Genomic DNA, 27,914 nt, shown 5'->3' on the forward strand with positions numbered 1-27,914 from the left:
AATGTGGAGAAAATTTTCTTTTGCATTGCCATAATTGTTTAAACCATTGTAATATCTTCTATTATTGTTTAGATACATATATATATATATAAAGAAAAAAATAACTGAACAGCATCCATTGAATATATTAAACTCTTGATCGCAAGCATGTTGCAATGTGATATTTGCTTGTATTGTTGATGTTCAAGTAAATGTTTGCATGACTTTTTATAAACGGGACAAACACATATACAATTAAGAGTGTAACATAATCACAAATTGATCATCTGGTTATGAACATTCACTTTAACAAAACTCTAAAATGCAACAATCATATAGTAGTATAAAAAATTAAGTTACAAACCCGCTCTACCATCGAAAACCCTTTAGCACCACTGCACCAGACATTTTAAAACCAAGACTTGAAGTTGTGAGACCGGTTCTACCCCCAAACCAGAAATTTTTCCATTCTCATACATGCAGCAGGCCAGACGGTCAATTAAATTATAAAAATATTACAGTATTTGTTTACGCTTATTTTTTTTTAATTATTATTTTTCAATACATGCAAAATGAATTGGTTTAATCCAAAAACTCGTATCACCTTTAAAAGACAAATATTTTGACAAAAGGAACCTAAAACACATGAGGAAACTATGCAACTCACAAGAAAATGGACCATGATAATCTATATATATGCACATGCATATAATGCATGCAATGCATACGCCATACGGAACAAGCATCTTCTTAGAAACCAAATCAATTGAGCTTGGCTCGTTTACTGAACTAACAATAATCGCTTCAGAGACCTGAAAAAAACAAACTTGCAATGCACTTCAAAAACGAATCATGGTTAAGAATAGAATACCACCAATTTTCAGTGTGAAATTGAGCAACTCTGGAGAGTATATAATCTTCTCAACATCAATACAAGCCAAAAGTAACTAAAAATGCATTCATGTTTTCTTCTCCATCTCAAAAATCCAAACACTAGAAGTCGGCTACCTTCGAAAATCATCTCTCACTCTCAAAAGTTTTTCTCGGTTTTTTTACCTTCTCTTTTGTTCTTTTTTCTACAATTCGATGTCCTAGATAGGGCAGGGTGGCACTTCAAGAGTTAAACCAGCCTGAATCTGACCCCAGCCAATAAGTCGCCAATGCTTCTCGACACGCCGGCTGAGAGCGACCTTCTCTCCTCTGCTCGTGCACACTGGTGCGGTGAGCTGAAGTTTAGCAAGATCATTCTTTACAGCAACTACTCTGGCACCAGTTGACATGGACCCTATGTTGAGCATGAGGATTTCACCCTTGGCTAACTTTGACACCTTGCTTTGTTTCTCGGTGCCCTTCGTCCTCACTCCCAAAAGCCTCCGAAGCAGGAAAAAGTTAACCTTATGATAAATTACATGGTTAGAGGATTAGAAAACACTTGAGAGTAGATAGCTAGGTGTGTAGTATCAAATCACCAATTAACGATAACTGAAGGCTTACATAATGTCTTGCTTACCTCCAGCTCAACAAAGACATCAGGAAGTGAACCAACTTCCCCAAGAACCTGACCCACCAGCCTATCGGCACGAGTCAATGTGGGATCCATTGTAGTCCCTACTCCGATTAGACCTCCAGGAACTGCAAATTGGAGCTCATTTTGCTCGGCATAAAGTGAGACAATCCGTGAGTATATTGGAGTGCACTTTATATTTCCACTTTCATCTTTGACAACAATACCAGGGCGCACTTCAATGAACTGGTTCACCTTCAACACTCCCTATAATAACATCAATGTCAAGAAATAAGCTCAGCAGCAAGATAAATGACGAAGAATGATGAAGCATTGCAATGGTTGTCTTCAGTCTAAACTACTCTAATTATATTCACCAAACAAAACAAGACATGACTATGTGGTAGCTTACCCTGAGAATACTTCCACCAGCAACACCACCTTTAATCTCATCAACCTCAGACCCAGGCTTATTCACATCAAATGATCGGATGACAATCATGTTCGGGGGTGAAGTGAAGTTTCTCTCTGGAATGGGGATCTTCTTAACAATATTCTCACAGACAACATCAATATTGTATTTCAGTTGAGCAGAAATAGGGACTACTGGCGCCCCATCAGCTATAGTGCCCTGCAAACGTTAATCCAGATAAGAAAGTCTAAGATGTTTCAAAGAAATTATTGAATATAAAATCTTAGTATGTACCATCTTCAAACCTTGAGGGCCATATAGGTCAAAAGACTAACCTGAATAAACTTCTGGATAGATTCATGTTGATTAATTGCTGCACTTTCCTGAATGAGATCAATCTTATTCTGCAGAATTATGATGTGTTGGAGACGCATGATCTCAACAGCAGCCAGATGCTCAGAAGTCTGAGGTTGGGGGCAGCTCTCATTACCAGCTATCAGAAGCAAAGCGCCATCCATGATGGCAGCTCCATTAAGCATTGTAGCCATAAGAATGTCATGACCCTATTACGGGAAACATGAAATGGAATAATTAGCAATTCAACACAGAAAAGAGGCATGATAATAGAACCATACAATCAGTATGTCCACATGACTACAATATCCATCTGGTGCTTTCACTTTTAGTTATATACCTAGAAGATTTGGATTGTAAAGATAGATCATTATAATAGAAGGGAAACAGAAGAAAATAATTAAGCAATATTGGCGGATTTAGCTACATATAAAAGTACTTTGTTTGTGGTTTCATGAAGTCCGCCAGTGATGCATGCTTAGAAACAACAAAAATGAGGGAAATAAGCAATATTCTCTAGTGTGTTTACTTCAAAGAAACGGGCTATGAAGAATAAACAGATTTACTCAGCATCTTTTGCGTGCCCATACAAGTTAAAGCATAGGATTCATTGTGCAAATTGATAGCGAATTCATAACATCCAAGTGTAGACTACTCTGAACATTGGCATGCTGATGAAACCTAAACAAATTTATCCTGGCAATCAACACTAAAAAAGCAAAATAAACATGCGCTACTTATTTAATGGGGACTTACTCCTGTGGCTCTGATTTTGCAACAGATTTTCCCCCCTGCAGGGAACTTCCATTTGCCTTTTCTCCTAATTAACCATTCCCCTAAATCACTCTTTACTCAAGATAATTTCATCTTCTAGACATAAAGATAGCATGATAACATATCAACCTAGTTCAGCTTTTCCATAAGCATTGAACATTTGTTACCATCAAGCAATAAATCAACAAGGCCATTTACCATCAATCAAAGAAGCCCTTTAAGTCCTCAAGTCAAACTAACATCATGTTCACATCTCCCATGATAAAAGAGTAATCATATTCTCAGTGTTATCTTCAGCATTACAATTCTTAACCACATAACTCAGTGCCTAACTCAACAGTTGCAGATCAAGTTTTAAGAAAAGATAAGTCCTCTCACCGGGCAATCCACAAAAGAAACATGCCTTAAAAGCTTCATTCTAGCATTCTCAAATCCTGGCACATCACAAAGAGGACTGTCCTCTTTTCCACTCCCGTATGCCCTGCGAATTGTATAAACCATAATGACTGGAACAAAAATAAAATATCGAAATTCATGCGACCATAAAGACAAACATACTTATAGCACATAGGCCGAGGGCATCTATCATCTTCGCATTTATAAATTTTGGCATTAGCATATCCCAGCTTGATGGTAATATTGCGCTCCAACTCATTCTTGAAACGAACAGTCTGCACAAATCAAAGAATCTTATTCAATACAGTGACATAATTCTTCTAAAAAACTTGGAAAATATGCAAAATTGACATCCATGAAGGTACAAATTTTGGAAGAAAAACATCAAAATCGCTCAGCCACTGATAACATGAGGGAAGGCCACGTTCATTGCAATTTTGATGATATTAAGAACTAAAACCTGACTTCAGGGAATATAAACAATATCTGCTATAAAAATAGACAACTTTAGAGAACATATAAGGATCAAAAACACAACTGAGAGATGTGTGGTTAGGCTTCTTTTTTTTGTCAAACAGAAAATTGATAGAAATGATACCTCAACCATTTAAAAACATTTCCAACTTTATGTGCATGTAAGAATTATTTTAGCAAGCATATACAACATTTAGTCATTAATTACTAGCATGAAATAGATACATATAAACCAAAGGGAACTGGCAGAGACAACCTCAATTACTTCATCAAGACTACAATTAAATAAAATAAATAAATACAATATTCCAATGTCTGAGAGTAACAACAAGAAAAAACATTAAAATAAATTTATTCACCTGAACACCAGAAATAGCTTTAACAACAGTTGACTTTCCATGAGCCACATGGCCAATAGTACCTGTAGATTGATCAAACTAATATCAAACATCATGACAGTACTAAAACAATGTTTCTACCAGAAAAAAAAAACAGAAAGCAATAGCAAAATCAAAATGGCAGACTGAGAAGAAGAAAAAAAAACAGACACTCAGAACTATTTGAGCAGGCACCATAGCTAAAAGAATTATCAATAGGAAAACAACGAAAAATGCTCCCACAATGGGCAGTTAGTCTCCAAATGAGAGGTTGAGCTTTCAAGGCCTTGTCCACATTTCCCAAAATATAAAAGAATAAGTTAAGTAAATAAAAAAAAGGAAAACAACAGAATAAAATGGAAGAAAAAATTGGATGAAAGGTGCAACAATCTCAAAAGCTTAGAGTTAATCAAAATACCTTCGAGTCTTTGACAAAACATGATCTATCACCAATAGAAGGGGTAAAGATGATTTGCAACTAATCAATAATTAATTGTGACTAATCATAAACTTTGTTCTTCTCCATCTAACCAAAGTGCCGGAAGCTTTTGTTGCTACAAGCCCCCACCAAAGGCACCAACTTTCCGATTCTGGACTACCCAAAGTTGAGGCAATGAACTAAAAGAAGCATTTCTAGCTACTGTTTTTTTTTCCCAAAACAAGCCTTGAAACTATACGCAAACCCTCGGGTTCTCAGAAAAGCACGCAAGGTGATGAAGAATCAAAAGATTAGGAGATAAATTAGGTCAAATGACTGCTTATGCGATCATTCACCAAGTCAAAACATCAACAACAATAATGAAACAAAAATAAAAAAAAAAGGGGGATAGCTTCGATTGAAATCCTAAAGGAAAGCAGAAGAGAGACAAACAAAGCTCACCAATATTGATGGTAGCCTGGCGAGAAATCACTTCAGGAGAAAGGGGGTGCAATTTAGTGACATCGAGCTTGCTGAGATCCTGCTCCATCAATCCCTTGCGCGACATGGTTGCTGGCGATGAAGAAATTGATGATGTGAGACGAATCAACAGCCAAATCTTGCGAGAAAAAGGATCGAATCAAGAAGAAAGACGAAGAGATTGGGGATGAACGAGGTACCTGAGAGAAGAGAAGAGAAAGAGAGAGATCGATGAGCGGCGGAGGAGTTGGGGCGGGGGCGGGGGCGGCGAGAAGAATCCGCTGCTCGTCGAGTAGGTTTCCTCAATATCTCTCTGCACTGCTGAGTCCTTTCTGGAACAAAACCCGATCCGATAACATAAATAGATCCGATAACAAAATTTATATATATAAATATTATAAAATGACAATTCGTTTTCTAGCCCACAATAGCAGTTCGATCGCCCATCTGACTAGCCCACGATAGCCGTTCAATCTCCCATCTAATGACTGTTATTTCATTAATAATACTGATATCGTGTTTAGTTAGTGATGCTAACACCAGTACCCCGGGTTATTATAATTATAATAAAATAATATTATTAGTTGATGATCTAACAACTGTCGAGATGTTCATAAATGACTAATAACTAAAATTGTTAATAAAATATTTATAATATTTATATATTTAGATTTTTTTTCTTTTAAATTTTTTTTAAGAAATATGGACAGAAATTAACAAAATCATGTAAAATATTGAAGTTAATTTATACATGTATAAATGATGTATTTATGGATCTTCTTAAATAATTAAAATGAATTTTTTGAATAATTATTTTGAAGGTTATCTTGTGTAATTTTCTATTCATTGATAAATATATATTTTTTTATTTTAATACTGATTCAATTTCAATTTGTGAGATAAATTCCCATTTTTAAAAAAAAACTTTTGAAAATGTGGATGGATTATTTTATTTTATGATGTATATTAAAAGTTAATTTCTGCACTTAGGGCCCATTTGGTGATTTGCAATAAAAGACTTTCCATGCAGAGATCGTAAAGTTTTTCCCTATAATTAGTAACAAAATAATGTTTAGTATTTATAATGAAAATTATAATTGAAATGCATATAAATTTAATTCTTTTCGCTTGGTATGAATAGATTTCTATAAAAAGATATATCCATTCTCAATTTTGCCTCTTAATTACTCTAGTTAATAAAGTTTAAAAAAATTATATAAAAAATCAAAATCCCACCACCAAATCCCTTGTAACATCAAATGAATTCATTAAAAACCATACAAAAAGCTAAAATCTAGTTTTAAAAAGATAAAAATATAAAAAAACATAAAAAAATAAAAAAATATATATATTAAAAAAATCCAATGAGTGATCTCCCCTGGGGGACGTTTGGTTCGTAGTAATGTCATATTACTATGTAACTAGATTACCATAATAATATGGGTGGGAATATTATATGATTGGGAATATTGTGGAAATTTGATATAATCATGTTTAATTGAGAACTTTTATTACCATCAATAGTTCATTATCCGTATTTGATTCATGGTAATCAATTTAGTAAAATATAAAAAGTAATGAGATTACCATAGTAATCCAAGATAGACACCAAATTTCGTGGTAATAGGATTACCAACTTTCTTAATAATGTTCTTATGTTGGTAATGTGATATTACCATCATATTACCATCGATGTAATGTCAAACGTGGTAATATTTTCAAATTACCACGTAACACATGGAAATCTTTTTGCATTACCGCAAACCAAATGACCCCTTTGCGTTTTGAAAAGAAAAGAAAAACGAATGAGTTTTGCTCTAGGGTTTTCAAAAGCAAGAAAAAGATAAAGAAAAAATTTTACTTTAAAGAAGAGTAGTTGTTGTACCTTGTCCTGATTTAGACCTCGGGCCTATTTAGATTTTTATGCTTGCATTAGGGGTAAAATGGTCATTTAGTAGTAGTGGCATTTTTGCATGTTTGCATAATTGCTTTTATGTGAAAAATCAGGGGCAATTCCGTCATTTGGATCCATTCTCTATGATTTTTCTATTAGGAGGGCAATTAGGTCATTTCCTATATTAAAAAAAGAGAATGAATGAATGAGAAAAAGGAACCAACCTGTCTCCTTCTTCATTTTCTTCTTCTTTGTTTCTTGTTCGGCCGGCCTCAACGTGAGAAGAATTTTTCATCCAACAAACTCAAATACGAAAATCCTTCCTCCCTCACTCTTGAATTCGGTAAGCCTTAGATCCAATGTTTTTATTTTTTATTTATCCCATATTTTCTTGTTTTTTGAAATGTATAAAAACTTCAATCTCTCCATGGATTTGATGGTTTATAGGCTTAAATTGAAGTCGATGATTTTATGATTCATGTGTGAAAATATTGTTGAAGAAATTTCTTGATTTAGTGTTGTAAATTGGGAGAAAGGCATAGTATAAGGTTCGGTTTATTGTAGCAACCTCGAAGTTACTGTAGCGCCGAAATTTTTGAGCCTTTTCTGGTGTTTCTTTGGTCCACATTGAAGCTCTTCTTACACTGAACTCATTGGAACTAAGTTTACTCCATTCTGAGGTCGTTTGGGTCCAAAATGATGATGTTTTGCCCTAAAACCCTAAGGTTTCGTATTAGACATGTATAATTGCATTTTCATGCATTTTTTTTTGTTATCATTCTTGTGTTCATTAGAATTTGAATTCCCTGCTTGTATCTAGGTGGCGAAGCGTCCTCTAAGGGGAAGGAGCTCGCCGATCAGTGAACGCGTCTGGGGACGAGACGATTGGTTCTGTGAGTGGTTAAATTTATAATTACATAGATTTAATAAGAGTACTAAAGTATTTCTTCATATGTTTTATCACATAAATTTGATGATAAATTGGTTTCCTTGATATATATTTTGAGCACAAATTTACTTGAAATGGTTAAACCTAGAATGCTTATACCTATTTATTTTGAAAGAAATATGTTTACTTGCATCTCCGTATTTATATGCAAATGAGATATGGTTTGATGTACAATTCCGTATTTATATGCAAATGGAATATGGTTTGATTTATATTTCCATATTTATATGCAAATGGAACATGGTTTGATGTACATTTTTTGGTTTAAGCATTGTATGATGGATTCTTTGAATTGGAAGTTGGAAAGAATTATATTGTGGCATTCAGTTTTGATGGGAGACGGCGTTGTGGTTAACCCTGGTCAAGAGGTGAGCGGAGCCATTAACATGGGGTTCTTTTATGTGAGAAACCAAGGGTCATCACACGGGGATCTCAGTGACCAACACCAAGGAAAGGCAACCTTTTTAAATTTTAAAAAGTTTTAAAACTCCTTGACGATCCTATAGCTAGTCGCGGCCACGATTAGCGTGAGAATTGTTTTAGGCCAGCCTGTATTTTAGAGCTATGTTCATTGTGTTTTTAAAATGCTATTTGCTTTTACTATTGATGAAACTTGTGTTACTTGTTAATATGTTAAATACTTGGAATTGATTTTATACATTATTATTCTTGTGGAATTACTATTTAAAATACTTTATCACTCTGTTATATCTATGATGTCACTACTCACTTGGTAACATCTGTTACTCACCACTCCCCTTTTCTTCTTTTTTAGACTGCGACGTTAGACAGAGTTGTGTTGTGCAGATAGTAGAGTGATTTATCTGTTCTCCTTGTTTAGGTTTGTTATAGTGTGCATGTAAACTTTATGGATCCACTAGACTTGACCTTTATATGGTGTTCATGTATTTGTATTTTCTGGTTGTATCTGAAAACCCTAGTTTGTACCGTTGTTGATGCTACTCATGTTTAGGGTCCCTAGTATAAGGGAACCTTATTGTGATCTTATTATTATTATTATTATGTTGTCTTCTAACTTTGTACTTGTGATAATAGGTTTATATTGAGCCTTACAACGACCTGAAGATGGGGCCGTTATGGGACCCATTTCTTGTTGTCGTGGCGGTTGCGACGTGCCCAGTTAGGTTCAGGGCGTGACAGTAGTATTGGAATTTCACTAGCCAGATATTTTCACAGCCACTGTTTAATCATTTTCACACCCTCCCCCTATAAATCATTTTTTTCCCTTGTCAAAGAGAAAGTAATTATATGAAGACCTTTACTTTGCATAGTTCATATTAAAACCAAACGTGTGAAAGTTTTTCACAGGTTTTTATTTTCCCTACAAAGTTGTTACTTTCCCACATACCAAGCAACCCCACAATGTTGGTTTAGTTTTTATATTAATATATATATATATATATTAAAGTAAAATTTGTAAATATAGAGGTAGATTAATTTATCTTATAACATATTATTAGGTCTAAAGACTTGAGTTGGCATTAAAGAGATAACATGGCATAAAAGATGACGTGGCAATGATGATTTGGCAAAAAGGAGAAGTGACAAGTATGAGGATGTGGCTAACGCATGGTGACATGGCATATAAAGATATGAGTGCTAGAAGATCATGATGGGAGACTATGTTTAGAGAAATTCCTCTCAATGGTTCATGTGAAAAATAACTATTTTTTGAAAGAGCATCAAGAAAAAAGGATCTCTCTAAGAGCAAGTTTACCTTAGGTATGATTTTATGTATCTTTGGTAAGATCCAAAATGATGAATTATATCTTTGATAAACTCCTTTTATAAGAGATCTAATTTTAAAAGAGATGAATAATCTATTGTTGCCAAAAATAGAAGATCATCATGGACTAAAAGATAGTAAGAAGGCTAATTCTCGATGAAGCTATTCAAGGAGACAAATCACATATGGGAGATTGATTGAAATTGACTTGATATTTGATTGAAGATTTGAAAATCCAAGCATGGATGAATGGAGATCATACTCGAAGATATTGAAGGCTAAACTTGGATGACATGAGGTCAAGTTTAGTAACAATATTTCCATGATTCAATCGAAGATCACATGAGAAAACCAAACTTGGATCAAAGTTTGGAAAAAAGATTAGGAGATCTTCGGTGACCATCTTTGGTGAGATGGTTGTGTATGCCTTAGTAGTCGCATCCCTCGGGAGAGGGGACCTGCTGAAGTGACGTGAGAAAGGAAGCAGTTGCAGGTAGGAGGTGTTCGGGACGAGTTAAGTGCTACAAAGTGGACTGAAGGAACCGGGAGGGTTGAAGGTGTCGCAAGTTTGGTTGCAAATGGCTATAACTCAGTCATGTTCAGTAAGGTGGGTAGTGTTGCAACTGGGTGTTGCAACATCTAACTTTGAAAGGTGTCCAAGTTAGGAAGCCGCGGAGAATTGTAAAAGAGGAAAGGATCTAATGGACGTAGGTGCGTCTATATAAAATATCATGCTTGAAGATTTAGGATGAGCCACGAGTGAGAGACTCTTCGGTGAGGGTTGAGGAGAGTGGCCATTGGGGCAATCTTAAGAGGTGTTCTTTGTTTTGAGTAAAGGAGTGTTGTACTCTTTATTCTATCACTTCTTTTAGTGGATTGTTTCTCAGACTTGGCCCCCAAAATGTAGGCAAGGTTGTGTCAAAATGGATTAATTTTTTATAATATATTAAAATTATTTTCTAGCATTGTTATTTCAATTCTAACAAAATAATTTTTAAAAATATGGATGTATGTTTTTTTTTATCTTATAATATATTTAAGTTAATTTATATAAAAATAATTTATTCGGATAACATTTAATTTCTCAAATTAATATTTTTTAAATAAAACTACTAAGAAGATTATTTTGTTTTGTAATGCATTAAAGTTAATTTTTGTTAATTTATAAATTATTTATGTAAATAGTATCTACAAATATAAAGTTTATATAAGTTTTTCATTTTTCATATCACTTCACTGATTTAATTTCTGAGATTATGATTTTTAATAATTAACTTTTCAATATCACAAAAAAACTAATTTATTAATTAGATCGACACTAACAAGACATAATGAACATTATTAGAAATTAATAGCATTAAGATAGTTTTTATGATATTTTTACACACTACTTAAAAAAATATTTAATAAAAAATTAGTTATTCTTTACAAAAGGGTTGCATATTCATTCCTTAACTAAATAAATTAAAAATTTTGTATATGCACTTTATTTTTAGAAATGTAACAAGCCACAAGCTAATCCATGACTACTTGTTAATTTCTCTTATATATGTATTGTCTGGGGTGGTTATATATGTATTTTAGAATTTTCAAAAATCAGTTATTTCTCTCATACATAACCACTATGGCATTATTTGCTTTAATGTTAATTGTTAACTATATATATATATATATATTGTCTTTTGTCTTTTTATAAATTATTTTGTTATGTTACCAAATTTGTAGAGAAGAAGGATTCATGCAATAATCAAAAATTTGTTTTGACCCTTTAAAATATTGACCCGCAAAGAAAAATTGAATTTTATGCACAATTTTGTGATTTGGTAGAATTATATAAAACACAAGACTTCAAATAACATACAAGTTAAAGTACAAGTTAAATTTTATGCTAAAGATCAATATTATAAATACTGAAAGTTTTCCAAAATAAAGTTTTATATTTACATCATTTGTTAATATTTTGGTTACAAATAAACTTGATGAAAGGAATTGTTAAGGAATTGTTTGGTAATTATTTATGCCTTACATTTGGCATTTTATAATTATTTTTTTGGTAAATTTTTTGATAGAGCATCAAACTATGTCACTTTTTTTCATTTTGGGATCTAAACTTCAATTTGAATTAAAATGATTACTTAACTTAAATTTTTCACTAGAAAGATCATTCGATAGATTCGGCCTGTGTTTTGATGATATAATGTCAGAAATTCTTTAGTATCAAGTGAGATAGAATTATCAGTTGAACATGCATCATATCATATATATGATGACGAGAATTTGGGGCATATATATCATTAAAAATAAGCTAGAATCTCTCAGGTGATCACTCGATAAAACAAAATTAAAATTAAGTAACCATTTGATTCAAATTGAAGTTTGGACCCCAAAAAAAAAAAGGGTTATAGTTTAGTGCACTATCAAAAAAAAATTTCCCTATGATAACTTCATTAGTTCATCAATGTATTATGTTATTTTAATTTCATCATACTCAAAATTATCTTTTAGTTTAGATGAAAACAATATTGTTTGATTATATCATTTGCTATGAATATTAATATTAAAGCCATAACTATTGAGTTTATAATTATCGATAGTGAGTGGATGATCAAACGGTAATTTAAGTGATTAACCATGCGCCACTTATTTGCCTTATCAACAATTTCATTAATTATGTTCTTTCAATATATCCACAAATTATGAATATTTTTTTATTTATTCTTTCAAACTTCTAATACAGTCTTTAAAGAAGTTATTCAAACAAATTAGAAAAACCATCCAATGCTTCAATGACGGGGAACCAATGGAGAAGTTTTCAAAATTTAAATTAAGTATGTTGTTTCTGAAAGCTCGAGTAACAATCTTTAATGGAATGTTGTTTATTTGGTACTTGAATATCCGATTCAATCATACTTAATTAACTTTTTAAAGATTATTATCCAAATAATCTATTATGAATATGATTATGTCTCTTATACAAATATTATTATTAAAATCATCTATTGTATTTATCTCTTCATGGAAATGCATAAGTATAACTCTAATTTTAAAGAATTAACTTAAAAAAATATGGTATAGGTAAACTCATAAAATTTTGAATAAAAATAAAAAAATGGTAAATTTCAGATTATCTCTTGCTACTATCTTGCTATATTTTCTTCTCTCTTATCCTTCATGAGGAAAATTGCAATATTTTGAGGATGTTTATATAAAATACACCAATTACGAGTCGGTATTGGTTATAAATCATCTTATTTGGGCTTTTCTGCAAAACAGACAACTAGGGCAAACAAAAGATTTCTCTTATATAAGTAAAGGTGCCACCTTTGCTTTCCTTTTGAATTCCCAAATCTCAATTTCCCTCTCTCTGACGGCGGCGGTGGCGCAGTAGTATGCTACCTCTTTTCCTGTGATTACGATCGATTTAGGTTTCATTTTATTGGTATGTAGTGGTGATGTGTTCATGGATTGCTTCCGATGATGATTGGTGAAATACTTTCGTTCTTCCGACGGTGGTGATCCTACCTATGCGGAAAAAAATTTGGAGACCTGAACTGAGGACTTGTATCTATGAATTCAACACCACAGTGCCATCAAATCGTCTTTTTTATGCTTTAATTTAAGGAAATTTGTGTCTTTCTGGTCTCTGAAAATGATTTTTATGGAATCTTTCGTTCTTCCGAGTTGATATTCAACGAGGAAGTTTCATGGAGACCTGGGCTGAAGAGGCCTCCTTTCGTTGCTTTCCGAATTGTTTTCATCTGTTTGTTTATGTAGTTGCTTGAAAATTTTCGGTTTTTGGTTTTTGGTTTTTTTTTTTTTTTCTGCTGATTGAATCAGTGAAGAATAGTATAGAATTGAGAGTAATGGTTTGATAACCATTTGATGAACTGAACGTATATATTTACTCTCAAGTATGCATGTTTTTTTATGTTTGATTCTAATAATGAACACTTATATATTCTGGTTCTCGAATTGTATATGGTGATCTGACTGAGAAAATGGTTTAAGTGTCTTTGATTACGATGTTTATCTATAGAAAATTCTGATCTTTGACAAGAATCTCCCTATGATTGAGCAATAAACTTGTTTCAGCCTTGTCTGAAAGATAATGTTGAAATCTATAATATGTTCTGAGGGAGATGATTTATTATTCTTCTTGGTATGACCTGTGGCATCAGAGTCTAGTTATCTATTTTAAATGTTGCTTCCTTTCCAGGCTTTAGCACTTGGGCAATAATATAAGTGTGGGTCTCTCACCCAAGCAGCTTAAGCTCTTGTGTTGAATTATTCCTAATATACATTTGACTGAACTGACTTCTGTGGGTTTTGGCTTTGCTATGCATCTTAGCGCTAGGCCAATAATATTAATCTCCACTAAAGAATTGCTAATCCAACCGCTTGACTGATCAATGATAAATGTTACTCAAGGTTGAGGCACTATTTTGATGTCTGTGATCCAAAAGCACTAAAAAGAGAATTTATGATGTAGCATGATGACGATGTGTGATAATCTCCATCTTGCATGCATCTTATCTATTGGAACGAAGAGAATTTATCAAGTGAAGCATTTGAAGCTGCCATACTTTCCTGAAACAAGTGCATTATAAAATATGTTGGGAAGGATGCTTTCCACCTTCTACTGAGGTGATCTTTTTATGGGCTACAGCTGATAGACATCAGGTGGTATAAGAGATTTGTGTGAGCGTGAACATTAGGAAGATCTTGCTCTCACAGTGTAATGCATGGACTGTAATTATCCCAACACACAGGAGGCTTGTTAACAAGGGCATAGTTCTAGCTTACCAGAAAGCAGATTTTTATGAACCGAAACTTAACTGTTTTGATTATTAAGTAAAAAGAGGTCAGGATCATTCCATACAGTTCTATCATACTTTTGGAATGACATGGACCTCTGTATGATCATCAACTAGTGCGAAGCCATTCCAAGTGGTTTCAAATGAAAATTAGATGAGTTATATCTCTCTTCATTAATGTTGCCCATGCAATGTTTAGCAATTGAGGGATCTTTTTTTTCTTAAAGATTGATATTGATAATGATTTTGGTTGTTAATATTTAAACTATAGAGTTTGCTTTGATTAGTTTGTTTTATATTTGAACTATTTATATGTCCTGAACAGCTTCTATAATTCTGAGAAGTTTGGTTGACTAGTTATGTCTTTTATCCTATCCATGAGAAATAATGGACTTTTACACAACACTCCTCTAAAAATTCTATTATTAATCAATTGTCAAATATCTATCACTTCTACTGGTCCTCTCAGATTTTCTGAGGTCTATAAGGTTGGCAATTTTGTTGATTCAAATTAATTTTGGGTATATTGTGGGCTGTATTGTTATTCATATGCTGCACACAGCTCTTCCTAATTAGTTTGCACTTTGTAGAAGTTATTTTTTTCCTATTGCGATCTTTACTTCTCACTTGACAATCTTCCTTTTTTTAGGAATAAGTGTTGAAAACTTGCTGCAAACTCAATCTGGTTTTTGTGTCCTTTAAGATGTTGAAATTCTGTCTGCCTGTAACAGCTATCACTGGAGTAGACTGTATATTTTATTTTTGGAATCTAATTTACCAGCTAAGTCCTTGCTGTAGCCTGCTTATTTTAATTTCTTATCTCCCAGTGACCTACCATAGTACCATGACTCTTCTTTTAATTTACTTTCATGTTGTTGTGAAATACTTTTTAAGCATTATTATTATCTTTTTTTAATTTTTTTGTCACTCAAACCATTTTGTATAGCAAAATCGAGTTTGTGTGTTTAGAGGCTTTTGAATGTGCTTTAGATATCAGATTAAAATGATATGTAGCTTTTCTTAATGTGATTGTTGCTTCGGAGTAATTTGTTAAAAACCTGTAAGGTTCCTTTCCAGCATATGAGATTGTTCATCATAGTTTGTTAAAGAGAATCATTACTTTTACATGTTTATAATCTGCATGAGTATTGTACTTCTGTTTCTTATCAGACTCTGCTGTCTGTGCGAGGAGATTGTTATATTCTTTTCACTTTATAATGTGTATTAGGTGCTTTTGCAGGAGCTGCTCTGGCACTGCCCATAATATTGCTGCTATGACTGCTGTAGATGTCAGTACTGCTTGTCTCATGAGTAGTCAAAGAAGATTCTTGAAGTTAGGTGCAAGGTAACATTTTGCTTTTAGTTTTCTTGTTTAGTTTCCCATGTTATATTTTCTGAAAAAGAAAATTTTAAGGTTTGAATTTTTTGTTATAATTGATTGATTTTTTTTTAAAGGAGAAACATTTGTTGTGATGCAATATTCTGTGATCTTACTATCATGTAATGTGAATTATACTGCTGTATATGCTGCTTACTCTAGAACCTGTTAAATATGAAATTCTATTTGTTTTGACTTTTAGTGAAAGGAAATAATCCTGTTGAATCTTGTTTAAGTCTTATAAATATTTATAATTGCTGACTTTCAGGGAAAGTTAGTAGTTTGTGGACATTGGCATGAACAATGATTCCAATTGAAGACTTTCCATTCTCAACTCTAGCTATAGATTTTTATATGTGGATCATAAGCTTTATTTTCTAGAGAATTTGTTCTTTCAAATTGCTTTTTTTTTTTCCTGAGCTCGAGTTCGTTTCAAGCATTAAAACCTAAACTAGAGTTTCGCAAATTTATGAAAATTCTCTCCCAAGCACACTATCACTGAATTTTGACATGGTTTTGAGTTTTGACTATAAAAAATAAATAAGTAAATGTGATGGCTATTGAAATTCAAACAAACTGTTTATTTTCCTTGTGAGTTGTGATTGAATTAGATCAATATCTATTGTCCTTCAGAAGTAAGGAAAGAACCTGCAGCACTTTGCCAGGCATTTACTGAACTCTTGTACTGCTTCAGACTTGCAGAAACTCCACATTTGTGAAAGGGAAACAGTGAAGCCTGAATGTCACCATTGATTCACTGTAGAAGTCATCACCATCATTCATTTCTGAGGACATTGACTGCAAGCTATGAACAAACAACTTCATGTTTTACTTTGCATTTATTGTCACCAATTCTTCAGCCTTCCATGTCCAAAGCTGCCATTATTGATCAAAGAAGAGATGTAAGTCAATATCTAAATTATTTTAATCTTTCATAGCAGAAAAAAAAATTTCTTCATTTTTGCTTGTTTTTCTTCTTATGAACATCATAAGTCAGGAAATTAATATTTTAGAGTATTGCTCTTCTGTTTGAAAAAATTGGCACTTTGAGTTTTGGATTTTGTGAATTTCTTTTTGTGCTGTGATCTTTATGAAGGGGAAGTGCATTTATACCTGATTTATTGGTTTGACCAACTTACTGGTTAAATGTAACATTAATTAGTGATTAAGGTCAGTAGTGAAAAGAGCTTATTAAATAATTAGTCCACTAACTCTGTCTATGGTTTAAATTAAAATTTTTTTCCCTCACTTAAATGCTTCAAAAATTTTAATCATTGAAGTATTTTTGTTTGGTGTATTTATATAGTAATTATAAAAATAAATTCATTTATAAATAATTAGGATAAAAAATATCAAATCAATGTAAAAATGAATTCATATCATCAGCATATGTAAAAAATAAAAATAAAATTATTGGAAATTTTATTATTAAATGGTAATGTATAATTAGTTGGACTTTATGATCGGTTTTTCAAAGGTTTATATATGTTTTCTCTTTCTATTTGATTGTTTGATATCTTTGGTTTTGTTTTGGTTGTAGATTATGTGGATTTAGTCTAGAGAAGTAATATATCAATTGATACTTCTGCTGGCCAGCATGTTATATTCTTCCAAATAATAAAAAAAAATTGATCTTGTTATTATTATTTTTTTTTTTGAAGAAAATCTTGTTATTAATCTCTTAAATTATATATATATATATATATATTACGAAAGCCCTGCTCCAAAGAGGTTCAAGGAATAGTTAAAATGGTCAAATATTTTCATGAATTAAATCGAATTAAAATAATATAATAATAATAATGATAAAATAAAACAAAGCATCCAACATCACTGTCATTGACCATGCTTATCTTCCGATTATAATATAACACATTTTAAACAATTATAATATAACATTTGTGATAAAAATGATGAATACTGTGAATCTAGTGCTCTTTTAAAACTAATGTTGAAAATTAACGAGGCTTTGAAAAAAAATTAAATCCAGATAAGTTTTCCACGAACTTGTCCAAGCAGATCGTTTGATTAAGATTGTTCTTTATTTTTGTTAAAATGAAGTTTTATTCCTCTAAGACAAAGGGTCATTTGCATATTTAACCCCATTAAACCAAAAAAATTGTGTATTGTATTTGTATCCCCTGCAGTTTATAATTCTGTGTTTTTTTTTACAAAGACAACAAGCGCCATTCCATTAGGAGGTGTCAAGGAATAGACAATACATTGGCTTAATGACTTATTAGAGATTCATATGCATGTCCAGAAAATATTTCAAAAATCAAACCAAATTAATAAATTCTCCATTCTATATAATTCTGGAAAGGAAGAAAACGACAACTCTCTCGATGAGAACAATCATGTTATAGTGTTTATATGATATTCTACAGTGTATCCATTCACTATTTTCATAACATTCCACTACACTTAGTGGTTGTTAAGTTTATAATTCTATATAGGGAAAATAAATTATAAGTTAGAAATTTTAAGATATCACTAAACAAACCCTCTAATATTTGAATTTATCATACAATCCCTTATTTTCTAATAGTTTACTTTTTAATTCATGCAACTCACTCCGTTAGTTTACTCTATTTTATAACATATACTTCTTGGTTAAAATATATAGTTTACGTTTAATATTTTGTGTTTTCATGTAACAACATAAAGTTTACACTTAATATATAGTACTTTTTTTCGTTTAATATTTAACATTTCAGTTTAATATCTGACCTTTTCGCTTAATATTATGTGTTTCGGTTTAAAAAATTAAAAAGTATTTTCATTAATATCACCTTTATGACAAAAAGACAAAATAATATACGGTCAAAAAAAATAACTCCTTGAAAATACCCAAATTTAATGTGACAATATATAAATAAATAAAACTTAAAAAGAATTTTTTTAGAGCATTTTCAATTCTTCATATTAATAAAAAAATCTTTGTGTTTGTAATCTACCTTCAAAACTCAACTTAAATTATTAAAACATAAATCATTTTCTTGCAAATGTATCCCAAGAGTATATTACACCATTGCTGTGGTGTGGTGAAGGCTATATATAACCATATTTATTAGAATAAAAAGTCAAAAATGCACAAAAAAATAAATAAAAATTGAGAGGTGTTTACTCTCAGTGCCATTAAAGGAGAAGGCTTTGTCTAACCTCTCGGTGGTTACTGTACGTATTTATTAGAGTCGTCTTTGCTGCTTTGAATTTTTCCACGCATATTGGAGTTGTTGTAGATCTCTCTTTAATGTGTACCCATGTCTACATTTTTTTCTCGTTAGTTCTTATTCTAATATATGTCATTTTGTTTATTTTTCAAAAATATATAGAATTGAAGAGTAACAAAGAATAAACCAACAACACAAACAACATATCAATCAAAATATAAATTTACTGATCAAAATCTCATAGTCTATCAGTTTTTTTCTATTTTAATGCAAATATAAAACATTTAAAAAGATTTTGAGTTCAAATTTTACTGAATGTAATCAGTAACACGTTTTTAGTTATGGATATAAATTTGTTGTTTAAATTTTATGTTGCTGAGTGAGAGCGTAAATTGGATGATCAATTTTTGGTTTATATGTACATCTATTATCTATACAGTACTTTGTCGATTTTGGTCAAAAATAAATTACTAGTTAAAAATTATTGATTTTTAATGCATCTATTTTAATATTTAAAAGAGTTAGAAATCATGAAAGATACAGTATATGAAAGTACCCGCATATAAAAAAAAAGGCCGAGGACTGAAACATAAACAAAAAATAAGGGGCCAATAAGTAAATAAGAAACACAGTGAGCGAAAGGACTGAAAACGAAAAAGAAAACATTCAGAGGAGTGGAACGGAAGTTTTCGGACAAATATGACATCGAAATCCGGGAAAAAGAGAGCAGCGGGTCCAGAGAGAGTTGGGAAATAAATTTTTCAAGCGAGATCCCGATTTCTTCTCGTCTGCTCTCCAATCCCTCGGAGCTCTTGATGCTTCCCTTCCCCGTGCTCGTGCCCATGGAGCTCTGAAGGCTGACGACGTTGTAGGGGCCAAGGAGAGGGGCCTATCGATGCCCATGAACGCCGCCGCCAAGACCAAGACCTCTGAAGCGATGGATCTCGACGCGTCGTGCTCCATCTGTTTGGAGCTCGTGCAGGATCGCGGGGAGAGATCCATCGCTAAGCTTCAATGCGGGCATGAATTTCATCTTGGTATTTTCGTTTTGCCTTTTTCTTTTTGGTTTTCAAAATCTGGTTTTTGATTGAAGATGTGTGGAGATGTCTGCCTCTCTGTGTGTGCGCGTGTGTTTAGCCGGTTGGGCTTTGTTTTGGGTTTGATGTTTTTGTTTGTCTGAATCCGTGTTGGAAACTCGTGGATTGATGTCGGAAAAATGTGATTTTTCGAGGATAATTTGCTGAAAAAAAAGTTCTGTGATTGTTGTTGATTGTTGTGTGTCAATTAAAGGTTGTACTTTTAGGTGCATTTAGGTTTAAAGATATTGTAGATTGTGATTTGGGGATCTCTTTTCTCTCTCTCTCTCTCTCTCTCTCTCTCTCTCTCTCTCTCTCTCCTTGTTGTATAGAATTTACAAGAACTGGGAGGTGAGAGAGGGATTATTGATCCACTGGAGTTAGCGTTATGGAGTGGATTTTGCTATCAATTGGTTTCTAAAAGCTGCATCTTGTGCAGGAAATACAGCAGGACTGAGTTTTTTTTTTCTTCTCAATTTTTAAATGGGCTGATCCTTTGTGAGATTATATTGGAAGAACTTGGCACTCCTCCTTGCTGCCGTGTGTTGGTGGATTTAGATTTACGCTTGTTTTATGTAGCCGGCATCAGATTTTGGGGGACATTTAGTATGTGTTGACCTTTCAAACTGTGAAATTTTCTGGTGAATTTGTCGGTGTGTGGCAACATTTCTTTCCCAGACAAAAAAAAGAAGCTTTTTCTCTTATAGTCATGCTCACTCCTTATCAGGAAATAGTGCATGTGAATTGTAGTCTTGAAAAAAATGAATCGCAAATACTATGTTTGTGCTTTTACGATGATCTCACTCATCATAGGTGGAAGGAATTTTATCATTCCATGTTGTGAGGGTGAAATGTTCCTCCCGCAAGAGTGCATTTTCTCATTGTTTGTAACAGTCAAAAATATTTTTTTGCATGGCCATGCTAGGGTACTACTCTCCTCACAATGTTTGCTTGGACAGTATGAACATGTTATTTGTGAAGCCTTGGATTTTCACTACCAACAAAGTTGAAATTTTCTTAAAATTTTCATATTGTCCATAACATTTCTCTTTATCTACTTAAATTTAACATTGGTTGCTCCTTCAATAATTATCTGTGAAAGCTTATTGTTCGCATGCATTATTTGCAGATTGTATTGGCTCTGCATTCAATGTAAAAGGAGCAATGCAGTGCCCAAATTGCCGGAAAGTTGAGAAGGGCCGGTGGCTTTATGCTACTGGTAATCGTTCATCGGCTGAGTTTGATTTTGAAGGATTAACAGTTGGGGAGATCCTTGGTTTGTATTCCTCGGAGCTGGTATGTTTTTTCTAGATTTTTCTCCTGCAGGATTTAGTGTTATTGATGTGCTTCCCTACCCTTTACCCACTTTTGTGCAAGGTTTTGCATTATAGATTAGAAGCATGACCTTGGCAGTAGAGATCTGCTTGGTGGGCTTACAACTCTATTCTGAATTATCTTCCCACCCTTACCCATCCTCCTGTCACCTATTCTATTTATCTATGGCTACAAACCTAGCATTCCATTTAATAAACAATTTGCTCAACTGCCCCTTTGCCTTCTTCTTGCCACTAACAACAAAACTTCGAGTTGCTTGCCATCATATTTATTGATTTGAACTTTTGAAAGCAAGATGGTAAAAGGGCTTGCATGATGTTATGTTGATGTTGGTGATTCACTTCTATTCAATGCCATATATTTGATATTAAGGTGGAAATCTTTACTGGTATTTACACTTTTACATTAGGTTATATCTTCAGCATAAATTGCCAGAAATTCCCCTTTTATTCTTTCCATGGTGAAAAATAATCTATGAAGCCAGTATTGTTCATACCGACCTGTCGTGCACTTCATGCATCAATTCTTGCAGTTTTGCTCAGCTTATATTCAGCTTTTTCTAGTGATTTCATTTGTAGTTATGTTTTTTATTTCACTTTTGGGGAGATCAACAGCTTGCTTAGTTTACGTCTCTGCCTAGAACAATCATTTAGGAATTTCTTGCAGGCCCTCCGGAGTAGGCATTATTTCGAATGTGATTGTCAGTAACTAAATAACATTTGGTTAATATTGGTTAGTTTTGGATTTGATTCTAATTATTTATTGTAAAGTTCAACTTTATTATTTTTGGGATGTTCAAATTAGAAGGATATTGAACAATTTAAGTTGAATAAATTTATTGTCTAGAATTCGCTGTAGATAAGCTTTGTAAAACTGAAAGATGTTATCATTTAAGTTGATGCCAAAAAAAAAAAAACCTCACTAGTTAAAAAGTAATGACAATATGTCTCCGTTTATGTTACTTGTTCAAAAGTTACTTGTGCAAAACTAAGAGTCCATTATTAAAAATTTTTCTTGTCAGTTGTTCATAATTATAACTGCTCTGCATTATTTCTGTTGTGAGCTAATATGGTGATTTTTATTCTTTCTAACAGCCATTTGGGATACAGTGGTGTCCGTTTCGTGGATTCCCACAACTAGCATCACTGTTTGAGTAAGTTTGGTTTTAAATGTTGAGTATGTGGTTTTTTTTCCTTTCAAAATTCTAAGGAATGTTGAGTTTGCTTGGCAGTCTATTGCTGTCATTTTAAATTCACAATTAATTGTTTTTTGTGAAAGATTCAGTACACTTGGGCTTGTGATCAACACAAGTTAAATTTTCTCATTTCTTTTTTGTAGGCCATCACTAAGATGATAACTCATATGATTTACTCAATTGATAGAACATTTCAGCATCGATCTTATACCAGTTAACTGTTTAGGCTTTGTTTAAAGATGTTGTGGTTTTGCATTGGTAGCAAGAAAGATAATGTTTGCCTCCTTTTGCTTATGTATACATATTTCGGCTGACAAGGAAAATTGACATGCAACCTCTTGTTTTGAGAAGTGTCTTTATCATTGGAGTAACCTGCAAGAGGTCATAGTAATGCCTTTACTTGGCCTTGCCACACCCCTTTCTCTGCCCAAATGTCTTCTTTCTATATACTACTTATACCCTTTCTCTACTTCATCAGTCCACTTTACTTGCCCCATGTCCTCTATCATCAGAAAAGCTTCATAGTTTTCTGCAACAAATGTATTTTTTGGAAAGAAAAAAAATGTTTTAGGAAAATGGAAAGAAAAGTCAGAGGTGTGAAAAAGATCTCCAAATGAAATAGGCTTCTAAGAGGTAGAATTATTTAATGGGAAACATAAATATTAGCATTGACAGTACATAAAAATCAAATAATATAACATGCTATATATAAATGTTGCTCCTAATTCTCATGGATGGTTTCTAGATAGTTCTATGGACCAAGAAATTATCAATGGTGAAGAATGGAGGAAGATATAGTATGGTTTGATGAATAATATCCTTAGATAGGACATATGACAGCAGAACAGTTCTGTTGTTCCTGAATCTTTGGGAAAGTATGGTCTCTAGCATGTTTTTTTGCCCTTGCTGTTTGGGCACATAAGTGCAAATCGCTCTAAGGATCTCAAATTCACTATGTTCTCCACTCATTCCTCTTATATTTTGGCCCTGTTGGAAACTGAAAGAGATACCACAATACTTGGACAACTTAAATCCATAATTAGGTCTTATCTGAAGTCCTATTCAAATTATTAATGTTGACAACATCAACAACCTTCCATTCATTTTCTCCTCACTCATCATCATAGGGAAAATGATACCAACAATCTTCTCTCTCCCTGAGCATAAATCCAGTAAAATTTTGTATGAATATGATACTGGTATTAGAGTTATCTGAACAAATATCTGCATGGCACCATGGCAAACATATTTTCAAGCTATAGATGTCTTTTGGATAATACAAGAATATACAAGAATATATAACGTATTGTCTAAACAATGTGGTAATATTGGTCATATTATTTTCCATTTGAGCCGAGACAGCATGTATGTATGTATATTTATACAAACACATGTGTGTGTACTTATGTCCGTGTGCATGTGCCCTGGTGCCACTGAATTCAAGTATCCAAGCTTTTCAATAATTTGATACTCAGATAGATAGACAGATACCCATATCCATCATCATTGTAAACAAAGTATTGCTTCATGATGCTCATTATTGCATAAACTTTTTTCATGTTAAATCATGTTTCGAAGCAGATAGACAAGATGTGAACAAATATCTCTTGGTTCAAATCTTATGAGTATTATTATTATGATATCAATCTAATGTTACAGGGGGACATAAGATAGTTTGGCTGTTTTCATAAAATATCTTGATTCTTTTTTTCATTATTTCTGAAAACAGCACCTATTTTCATAAGCAATTAATAATTTTACACACAATTCTTATTTATTTGAAGGGAAATAAGGAAACTAGTGGTTATGCTCAAAATTCTCTTTTAAAAAAAGATTAAAGTCACCAATAGCCTTGAGGTGGGGTCATTGTTCTTTTTGATCCCTCAAGTAAAAACATGTTCATTATACTCCTTAACTAGATTGATTTGTTCTTTTTGGCCCCACTGATTAATGTGGATAAATGATAATGTCTATTTAAGGGTGACCAGAATAATCAAATTCATACAATTTGGGGACTAAAATGAAAGATGTTTTTACTTGAAAAGACAAAAAAGACGGTAATCCCTACTTCAAGGGCCACTAGACCTAAACAAGTTATACATCAATAATACTGATCAAAGTACTTATCATGTAAATACTCAAAATTCCATGTAATTTTACAAGATCATATGGACGGTGAGGTCAGATCTGGAAGTCATATTGTCATATTGTCTTCTCAATGCATGTGTATGTGTACCTCCAGTGGGGATCATAAATTCTTTGTACTTATATTGGCTCAAGAACATGAAATTGTTATTAATTTTTCTAAATGTAATTTAAGGGTCATTTCCAGAGGGTTTTTCATGTTCGTATTCACACAGTTAACCCTACCTACCTAAGGATATATATCTGCTGTTACATCATATGCTGGAAATCTTGTTGAACAACTTGCACATTTTGCCATCCCTATTCTTGTACAGTTAGGTTTGTTATAAATCAGTTTATATACTGCTCTTGAGATACTCTTTATTATTCAGAGAGAGCTGCAAACATCAAAATCAGAATTGTTTCCTTTGAATTGACTGATTCTAGCTTGGGTTTCTTTTCTCATTTACCTATCTTACGCTGACCTATGTTGGTAAAATTTGAATTGTCACATTTTTTAATTCATTGATTGTGATCTCGATTTCTGTTTTCACCTGTCAATATTATGTCAATCTATTATGGATTCATGATGTTTTATTGCAGTAGTTGCTTCTATGGTAGAACTTCGTAAACCTTGTTTGTTATTAAAGGTATTACTGCATATCCGAATTGTCTCTAGAGATGCGTCTTTAGTGGCTGATCCTCTGTGAATAGTCTTTTAGCATGACTGGTAGCTGGCTGCTTCCTGTTCTCAGATTTTTTTTAGCTTAAAACTAATGATAGTCTTTACCAACATTCCTATCCAACTTGATCTTCAGTTCATTGACATAAGATTTTCCGATTGCAGGGAAGGAGAACTCCAGCCAAGTTCTTGTAAGCGCTTAATCACTACTCTTTCGGTCACTTGATATCTCTTCTGCAATTGAAGTTTCTGAACACTAGTCTAAATTGTTTTTGTTGTCATCTATATTGAAGATCATGAGCTAATGGGTAACATTGGATTTGGAGACCATTCAAGTGCATCCAGTAGTACCCAAGTGTGTCCGTACTTAGCTATGCATGGGTTTCCTCATTCTATGCACACTGCACCGAGCACCGCTGATGTGGTTCCTGATAATGGTCGGTTTCATCGGCTTGCAACTAGCTTGGGAGGGCAGTCCTCTGCTGAGATAATGAACTCGCACAGCTATTCAGCTATAGAGGCACAAAATCACAGCTGGCAACAACAGCCATCACTTACCTTCTCTATCTCTGCAAATGTAGATCAACCTCCCTCTCAATTAGGTTTAAGATTGCCCCGAAATGATCCTGGAGGCCAGCAGGGTGTAGGTTCTTTCATTCACCCTCGCCCTTTTCTACATGGGTAAGTGGCGGTATTGATGATGAAGACTAATTTACACGCAGCTGGTTATACTCTCAACACTACCCTTACATTTTCACAGGTCTGCAGCACGCAATGCAAGCAATATGGGCACACAGCTTGGCCCACCTGTCATGGGTGATGCGAGGGCTCACACGCGTGCCCATGGTGGTCATATCTATCAGCAGTCTGTGCCATCTTCAGCAGTCCGAGGTTCGCCATTTCCTCCTGTCAGGAGGACAAGACCAAGGGGGTTGGCTCTGACAGTAGCACCCCCATCCTCAGCTGAACCAAGTGCAGGTTTTTACGGTTTTTCTGTTTCTGGATCCGTTAGCAGGAGCGTCCAAGATGGCGAGAACATTGGCAGGCATTTTGATCGGACATTTGGATGGGGTCGAGACAGCTTCCCTCCACTGCCATGGATTCCTCTCGAGACGGAATCACAGTGGTGGGGCCCCTTCAACCCTCCAAACCCAAACGCTCAGCCGGGAGCTACAGATTCAGTGACAAGGAACTTCTTCCCTCAGAGACCAACAAGCGAGAGAGCCACTCAAAGCCGTCAAGACAACGGATATCAGCGAATTCCTCCGCCAGCAATGCCACCATTCATGTGAGAAGCTCTAGAGCTTCTCGCCATGCTTCTACTATGTTTCCTGCTATATTGTGTTTGATTTCCTTTGTATATCCCCATACTGCATAAAAGCTGCATGTTTTGGACATGGGACTTGCTGTTTGCGGAGAGTGGTCCAGAATTGTTTCTTGTTTTTTTATTCCATCTTGAAGCAGCCCTTTATATGCCTCTGGGCTGTGAATTTATTACATTAAATTCTCCTTTGCATGTTTAATATATAAATTGCAAAACTAAGCTTGAACAGGTCCTGCTTGTTTATATCCTGTTTTCTCATGCTTGCCTGACTGCAATTTTATCTCATGTTGATTGATTTGCTTCTTTGAGGTTAAGCATGAGTTTTGGGCTTTGTGGTGATCAGGTTGGTGGAAGATCATTGAGTTGATTTATGTAGCTTTTTCAAGGCAGTGTTTTCATCCTAAATATCAATTTTGTTTTAGGAAAAGTTAAAAGTGTTTATTTAGTTGTTTTTGAAACTTAAAGGAAAGTTCTGCCTTTTAAATTATTAGCATTGTATTAATTTTTGCCTTTCGTAAGGTGTTTTTCTATGTTTATAAAACCATGCAAAAATTCGAAAGCACCAAATGTTTCTCCGTGTGCAAATCTTCTCTATGGGCACATAATGCGTTTTTATTGGTTTATATGACTTTAGATTGAATTAATAAGTTTTTGTGGGATGGATAAGTCACCGTAATTGATATATTTCTGTGGGATGAATAAGTCATCGTAATTGGCATATTTTTGTATTTATTTATTTATTTTTAATTTTTAAAGTGCAGTGTTAGTAGTCTATTGTTAAAAAAAACCATTATGTGAAATTAATCCAATTGCATATATATATATATATTTATTACTTAAAAATAATTAAATATATATTATATTTTTATGTGGTTTGTTTTTTGTTTAAATTTTTTTTGGCTGTTGGCTAATTGCTATAATTATTTATATCACTTTATGTAATTATTATATTTATTAATGGTATAGAGATCTCACAGAATAAAATTTTAAGATATTTAAATAGAAAGGCAAAAGATTTTTATTATCAATTAGTACATATGACATTTTCAGCCTCC

At 33.3% G+C, this 27,914-nt stretch overlaps 2 protein-coding genes, 1 long non-coding RNA gene and 2 other non-coding genes across 5 annotated transcripts; 4 read left to right on the forward strand and 1 right to left on the reverse strand.

Annotated features, from left to right (window-relative positions):
- Window positions 1–817: 817 nt before the first annotated feature.
- LOC120256227 (eukaryotic translation initiation factor 2 subunit gamma-like) lies at window positions 818–5,506 on the reverse strand. Its single transcript, XM_039263957.1, has 9 exons — window positions 5,369–5,506; window positions 5,151–5,261; window positions 4,253–4,314; window positions 3,582–3,694; window positions 3,402–3,504; window positions 2,231–2,458; window positions 1,896–2,114; window positions 1,490–1,750; window positions 818–1,373 (listed from the first exon to the last, which is right to left on the reverse strand). Exons 2-9 carry the CDS (start codon window positions 5,254–5,256, stop codon window positions 1,071–1,073), a joined length of 1,395 nt encoding a protein of 464 aa, XP_039119891.1. The 5' UTR covers window positions 5,257–5,261; window positions 5,369–5,506; the 3' UTR covers window positions 818–1,070.
- Window positions 5,507–13,108: 7,602 nt separating this feature from the next.
- LOC120256224 lies at window positions 13,109–16,978 on the forward strand. The gene is made up of 3 exons (XR_005535237.1): window positions 13,109–13,145; window positions 15,801–15,917; window positions 16,645–16,978. It is a non-coding gene; the product is annotated as an uncharacterized LOC120256224 (long non-coding RNA).
- On the forward strand, window positions 13,226–13,319 carry LOC120256230. Its single transcript, XR_005535238.1, has one exon. It is a non-coding gene; the product is annotated as a small nucleolar RNA Z159/U59 (small nucleolar RNA).
- On the forward strand, window positions 13,398–13,485 carry LOC120256231. The gene has a single exon (XR_005535239.1). It is a non-coding gene; the product is annotated as a small nucleolar RNA Z159/U59 (small nucleolar RNA).
- A 2,860-nt stretch (window positions 16,979–19,838) lies between the features above and the next one.
- LOC120256226 (E3 ubiquitin-protein ligase RFI2-like) lies at window positions 19,839–27,102 on the forward strand. The gene is made up of 6 exons (XM_039263956.1): window positions 19,839–20,160; window positions 21,329–21,495; window positions 22,629–22,687; window positions 25,701–25,726; window positions 25,829–26,216; window positions 26,296–27,102. The coding sequence occupies exons 1-6, from the start codon at window positions 20,019–20,021 to the stop codon at window positions 26,825–26,827; spliced, it is 1,314 nt and encodes a 437-aa protein (XP_039119890.1). The 5' UTR covers window positions 19,839–20,018; the 3' UTR covers window positions 26,828–27,102.
- The last annotated feature ends 812 nt before the right edge of the window (window positions 27,103–27,914 follow it).

Source organism: Dioscorea cayenensis, unplaced genomic scaffold, assembly GCF_009730915.1.
Source record: "Dioscorea cayenensis subsp. rotundata cultivar TDr96_F1 unplaced genomic scaffold, TDr96_F1_v2_PseudoChromosome.rev07_lg8_w22 25.fasta BLBR01001342.1, whole genome shotgun sequence".
Lineage (NCBI taxonomy): Eukaryota > Viridiplantae > Streptophyta > Magnoliopsida > Dioscoreales > Dioscoreaceae > Dioscorea > Dioscorea cayenensis.

What these genes read in the sequence shown, in the direction of transcription:
- LOC120256226 (XM_039263956.1), top strand. Translation starts at nt 20,019, where the DNA reads ATGCCCATGAACGCCGCCGCCAAGACCAAGACCTCTGAAGCGATGGAT. An exon ending in CGGGCATGAATTTCATCTTG is followed by an intron (nt 20,161 to 21,328) that starts GTATTTTCGTTT and finishes CATTATTTGCAG; the next exon opens with ATTGTATTGGCTCTGCATTC. An exon ending in CCTCGCCCTTTTCTACATGG is followed by an intron (nt 26,217 to 26,295) that starts GTAAGTGGCGGT and finishes ACATTTTCACAG; the next exon opens with GTCTGCAGCACGCAATGCAA.
- LOC120256227 (XM_039263957.1), bottom strand. Translation starts at nt 5,256, where the DNA reads ATGTCGCGCAAGGGATTGATGGAGCAGGATCTCAGCAAGCTCGATGTC. An exon ending in CCAGGCTACCATCAATATTG is followed by an intron (nt 4,315 to 5,150) that starts GTGAGCTTTGTT and finishes ATCAATCTACAG; the next exon opens with GTACTATTGGCCATGTGGCT. An exon ending in ATGTCTTTGTTGAGCTGGAG is followed by an intron (nt 1,374 to 1,489) that starts GTAAGCAAGACA and finishes ATTTATCATAAG; the next exon opens with GTTAACTTTTTCCTGCTTCG.